This window comes from Typha angustifolia, chromosome 13, assembly GCF_048772165.1.
Source record: "Typha angustifolia cultivar Huaian chromosome 13, ASM4877216v1, whole genome shotgun sequence".
Lineage (NCBI taxonomy): Eukaryota > Viridiplantae > Streptophyta > Magnoliopsida > Poales > Typhaceae > Typha > Typha angustifolia.
This window is the reverse complement of record NC_133251.1, coordinates 12,777,273-12,783,247: the sequence shown is the minus strand read 5'-3', so window position 1 is coordinate 12,783,247 and position 5,975 is coordinate 12,777,273. Positions and strand designations below refer to the sequence as shown.

The 5,975-nt window shown below is 46.7% G+C and overlaps 1 protein-coding gene across 1 annotated transcript; it reads right to left on the bottom strand.

Moving 5' to 3' along the window:
• Window positions 1-2,710: 2,710 nt before the first annotated feature.
• LOC140775156 (arogenate dehydrogenase 2, chloroplastic) lies at window positions 2,711-4,173 on the bottom strand. Its single transcript, XM_073118423.1, has one exon. The coding sequence runs from the start codon at window positions 3,949-3,951 to the stop codon at window positions 2,965-2,967; it is 987 nt and encodes a 328-aa protein (XP_072974524.1). The 5' UTR covers window positions 3,952-4,173; the 3' UTR covers window positions 2,711-2,964.
• Window positions 4,174-5,975: the final 1,802 nt, after the last annotated feature.

Here is a 5,975-nt window from a genome sequence, read left to right as displayed (position 1 = left end):
ACTGCAGCATTATTATTACTTATCAGGGTAATTTGTTAAAGAAGAAGTAGTGAGATTACCTTTCGTAGTGTTTTGTTTCAGCGACTTCGACAATTTCAGGATATTATACTTGTCGCGTTTCATTGTTTCCTTTCTTTTGCATCCAACTTGTGTGAATGTGTAATTTTAGAGGCATTCATGCCTGCTTCTTAACGCATTTTTAATACTTGTGTTACATCTGACAGTCGAGTTTCCTGTAGTTCATGACCCATGCTCTTCAAACTTTAGTAGTTACGAGAAAGCTAGAAGAGGTAAAAAAAAAGGTGGGTGAGGATGTAGTAGCATGATCAAATTGTCTAAATTTTGATTGCACAGAGGCACAGAGCTTCTTCGTTGGGCCATGGAGCAATTAGTTTAGTCTATCTGCTCGTTTTAGGTTGACGGTGTTTAATATGCTACTGGTGATATTTACGTCTTTGTGAACATGAGCTACTTCATTCCTTCTCCAGGAGTAGCAGTATATTGGAATTTTCGTGGTCGTGTTTACTGTCCTGATCTTCCTCTTCTTTGGTTCTGTGGAGGGCTTTGGCACAAAGAGCCAGCCGTGCACCTACAGCAAGGACAAGTATTGCAAACCTGCTCTTGCCAATGCCACCTTTAGCATTGTGTCCTTCTTGGACCTCCTTGGTTTATGGTTTTCTGGGATGAAAATTGCAACATTTGCAAATGCCAGAATAACTCTGGAGGCAAGGAAGGGTGTCGGAAAAGCTTTTATCATCATAGCATTCCGGTCTGGAGTAGTGATGGGCTGCTGGTGGTTTACATTGCGATAAATCTATTTATGCTGTATTATGGTGATGACTCAGAAGGTCTTTATCATAGCATTTTCTTGAGCATCATGAATGACAAGAGAAGGCCGTCCAACATGAGGACTTGAGCATGAAAATTTGAAGGCCAACAAAGTTTTATTGAATAAACAAGGCTGTCCAATGCACACCTCACTGAAAGAAATTGAAACAGGGGATCATCTGAATAACTTACCGTTGTATCATTGCAGAAATTCTATTCTCACAGTTGCTCACTGGAGGACCAAACTCAAATCTTTACACAATCAATATGTTTATGTTATATGGTACTTTGAATCGCCAAAGCTTAGTTGCAGTCAACCCCATGGTTTTGCCTGATCGAATAATGGAAACCAACTACCAAGCAATCCTTTGCAAAAAGTGGACAGAAGTGAAGCTATTTCCAGATAATAAATAAAAGTAGCATACTAGCATATCAATGAAAATTATACTTAAAGAGTTAAAATTTCACTTAACAGACGGACTTAACAACTCCAAAAAGAGAGCAATGCGGTACCAGAGAGAACAAGAAAAGGATGATGAACAGAGTAAAGCAATTGCATGAAAGAAGTGTACTTTTTCTATTGTGGTTTTTCCAGCAAGTCCTTGTTTTTCTTTTGTTGTCTTCTGGCTTAGAAATATTTCTTTCCATTTTTCTGAATTTTCAGGATTTTACCTGAATTTCATATCATACTTTAAAATTTTAGACAACTAACAAAATAACATGAAGTCAAAACAGTCAAAACACATATCATTCTTTCAGCAGCTCATGCGTTACCAATACTTAAGAGCCCTGTCTATTACATCCCTCAGGATAATTCTTTATCCCTACATTTTATTTTACATTCATGCCTGCAATCATTTTGCATCTCTTCTGCTTTACTCCATAGTCTACTGCCTACTATCAACAAAAGCAGATAAAATGAAGTCTAGTTCTATCCTTTACCTTAAATTTTCCTTCACTTTCCTTTGCAACTTAATCCTCTCCACCTTTTCTTCAATTACTATAGTCCACTTTGACAATTTGGACATTACATATGGCAAGACATGAGTTAACATTGATAGACCACCCAACTTAACCACAACCTTGGGCTTCAATTCTACACCATTTTTCACAATATAGTAATCCTCAATCTCGCATTATCCTAATTTAAATCATAAAGGCACTGCTTTGTTTCCACAAAGTATATAAAAACTGAGAACTTGAGGAGAAGCTCTCAACCCAGTTGAAGAATACTTTGCTTGGTTTATTGGCAAATCCTTATAAGCTATTAACAAGCTCTAGAAGCTTGCCATCCCTGTATATTTCAAGATTATGATCAGCCCTTTGCATCTTAGCATTAACAAAGCATATTTTAACAATAAACTTAGATTTCAAGGGAGGTGATCCTGACATCACTAAAGCCAACTCCCACCTCTTAGTGTCAACTGCCAAATGCTTTTTTCCAAACTGTGTATACTAACCTATGTCTTCTGATACATTGAAATTGACTTATGTTTTATACCACAGTGCTTTCGGTTTGACACTTTCCAAACTTCTCATCTTGGACAACATTGTGGCCGCCATCAGAAGATAAATTGCAGCTGTCAAAGGAAATACAAACCTAAGTCGGCTCTTTAATCAGCGGTTGCAGTTTTAGTTTATACTGGACCATATTCCTCTGATGTATCTACCTTATCCTATATCATTCCTACCTCAGTTTAAAGACATCAACAGGAGGTGTTTAAAAACCAACTTATATTTTCCAAATTAACAGGGCCATAGCCTTTCAGAACTGACACAGAACAGACAATTCATAGGACATGATAAAGAAGATCTTCAGATCTCCTTGAAAATATTATTAAGAAGATCATTTTATCAAAATAATGCCACTACAGCACAGCTATGCCACCAAAATTCCAATCTCAGTACCTTCCAATATCTAACCCGAACAAGATGAAATGATTTAAATCAGAAATTACTTGATGTCACAGGAGCACATACTGCCCACTCTTCAGACCCAGTTTCATTATTGGGTAATCTAATATGCACCTATGCGATACATAAATATCTCCTCTTCCTACAGATACTACAAATCACCCTCAAGAAGAATCGAAGTAACGAACTGCATAAAAAAAAATAATTGACATACCAGACGGCCTAATTACCGGGCGACTTCCTTGGGCTCTCAAACAGCTGCTTCCTCAAAATGTCGTGCAACTGACCGAAAAGCTCCTTCTTGAGCGAGTCGAACGCGCCGTCAAGCCGCTCGAGCAGCTCCGTCGAATTCTTATTATACATGAAGAGCCCATTATAGAGGTCGAAGCTATCGCTACAAGTGTTCTCCACCAGCTTGAGCAGCGTCTCGTACCCTTTTGTATTGATCGGCGTCGACCTGAGGTCGAGCTTAGCAAGCAGGCGGCCGACGGTATGGGTCAAGAACTGGATCTCGGCGGCATGCTCGTCGTGCTCGGCGCACGTCATCTCGACCATCCGGCATCCCTCGCGCTCGAAGATGTCAAGGAACTTCTGGCAGCGGGAGATCCGGTCGTCGGATGCGCCGACGCGGACCTTGTCGAAGACGAAGGGAAGGCCGGCCCAGCCGTGCTTGGCGGACTCGGGGCCGAACATGGGGTGGGTGCAGACGATGTCGAAGTCGGGGGGGAGGTTGTTGAGGAGGAGGTTCTTAGGGAACTCCTTGACAGAGAGGACATCAGCGAAGAGGGTGGAGCGGCGGAGTCGGTGGAGGGGGAGGGAGCGGAGGACGGGCTCTGCGGAGAGGATGGAGGTGGCGAGGACGACGACGTCGGGGTGGGACTCGCAGAGGTCGTGGGGGTCAGCGAAGAAGGAGACGCCGAGGGAGGAGGCAGTGGAGGAGTGGTCGGAGCGTGAGTGGGCGAGGAGGGTGTGGCCCTGGGAGGACATGGTGCGGGCGAGGAACTGACCGAAGTTACCGAAGCCGACGATGGCGATCTTGAGCTTGGATTGGCGGTCGCGGAGGGAGGAGGCGCGGGACTCGTAGTCGAAGGCCTGGGCAGCATCGATGGCCACGATCTTGCCGGCGGCGGCGGTGGTCGAGGAGAGGAAGCGGCGGCGAGGGCATGGGAGGAGAGAGGGGAGAGGAGGGGAGAGGAAAGAGGAGAGCATTTGGGGGGATTTTGGAACTTCGTATGGAGGAGAAAGCTTAAAACAAAACTAAACCCAAGATAAACCCTTCCTCACCTCAAAGGGAAGGGAATGTGGAGTTTATGAGGCAAATGGTTGTTGCCTTGATACTTACTATCACTAACGAACAACCCCCTCTGTTCTAATTTCTAATTTCTTTTCTTCTTTTTCTTTCCCTCCCTGGTGGAGGAGCCGCTCAAGGAGGAGGGTTTCGTTCTGTTGCTGCTGCACTAGTTGCACGCACGACGGTCTTTGTATTTTAATTGGGTCACTCACATGAGGAGGACTGAGGGTGAGACAGAACCTAAGTATATACTGTATTAAGTGATTGTTGATTCACCGCCAGAATATAGTTTTCGATCCAACTAGCTGTATTCCAAAATTAATTTACCAAAATAGACCACCCTTCTGATCAATTTTTTTTTTTTGTTGAAAAGCTGGCTATATTAGACTGACCTATCCTCCTGCGGGATCATGGCCTCCTCCAAAACGAGGTTACATAATTCCACGGGGATAGAATCCGTCGGCCCCAGCCGAGCGGCCCCCAGACCCCGCTTACCACATTTGGCCGCCCAGTCGGCCACTTTATTCCCTTCTCGCCTTACATGACTCAGGCGACAACTTACAAAAGAGCTGAGTAATGCGCTGCACTCAGCAACTAAGCCCCTAATTTCCCAAGGGCAGCTGACTCTATTCTGCATGATCCTAACTAACTCCAATGAGTCGGATTCAACTTCCACCTTGGTGTAGCCGGCCGCAAGTCATAGTCCCAACCGGAGGGCGTGCCCCTCGGTTCGTAGCGGCGACTCACCCACAGATGGTTCCCACGCTGCTGCGACCAGGGTACCGTCTGCAGCCCTTATTACAGCTCCCGCCCCTCCGAGACGAATCTTCCCGGAGAACGCACCGTCCACATTGACCTTGATCCACCCTTCCGCTGGGTGTGTCCACCTTGCCACCTGCGGCCTCACAAGAGTGGACCTTGGCCGCGCTTCCTTTGCATAGTCCTTAGCAAGTTGGACAGCTCTCCGGACTAGCATGTCAACGTGCATCTCGGCGCCGCCAAAAACCCTAGCATTTCGCAGCTTCCATAGCAACCACAACGTGGACGCTATTTTTGCCTTGCATTCCTCATTTTCCTTCAGATCCGCGAACCATGACGTGGTGATCCAGTCTACTATCAGCGTGGATGGCCACTCGTCACCCCATCCTTGGCTTGTTGCCAGCGTTCGCCAGACTTCTTTCGCAACCCTGCACGTGAAGAACAAGTGTACTATGGTTTCTCAATGTATCCCGCACATGGCGCAGTTCTCGTCCGGTCCGACGCGCATCGCGTAGAGGCGCTCCCGCGTTGGCAGCCTCCCCCATAGTAGCTTCCAAGCAAACAGACGCACCCTCGGGGCCACCCGCAGTCGCCAAAGTTCAGTCCATCCCTCCCAACTGTCTTGTCCCCTTGGATTGATGAAGGCGTAGATGGATTTGGCCTTGGGTTCTCCAGCTCGCTCCGGCCACTAGATCCACTTATCCGGTCCGATCTCCTCCGTCAGCTCCGTGGTGCCAATCTGGAAAGCCAGGTCTACTCCGGCTGCCCCCACCAGTCGGTCCGCCTGACCCCTAGCCTCAGCGATGAGCTCGCTGACGAGCAGTTCTTCGTTCATCAACCTCGGGTGCATTTGCCGTGGCTGTCGGTTCCACGGTACCAATGATAACCAAGGTTCAGTAGCCGCCTTGGTTGTTCTTCCGTTGCCTATCAGCTTGCGACATCCGCCTCGAATCATGACCGCCGTGTTAACCAAAGCCCGCCACACCCATGAAGCCCTAGCTGGAACACTAGGGCTCCAGGGGTTAAGTTCACCGTACTTCGCTCTCAGTAGCTTCACCCATGGGCTTTCCTGCCGGTTCAAGACTTTGAATACTAGTTTCCCGAGGAGCGCCACCCTTGCCTCCTTCAGCTTTCTTATCGCCAAGCCCCCTTTAGCCTTCGAGCTCATCACCGTGTTCCAGTT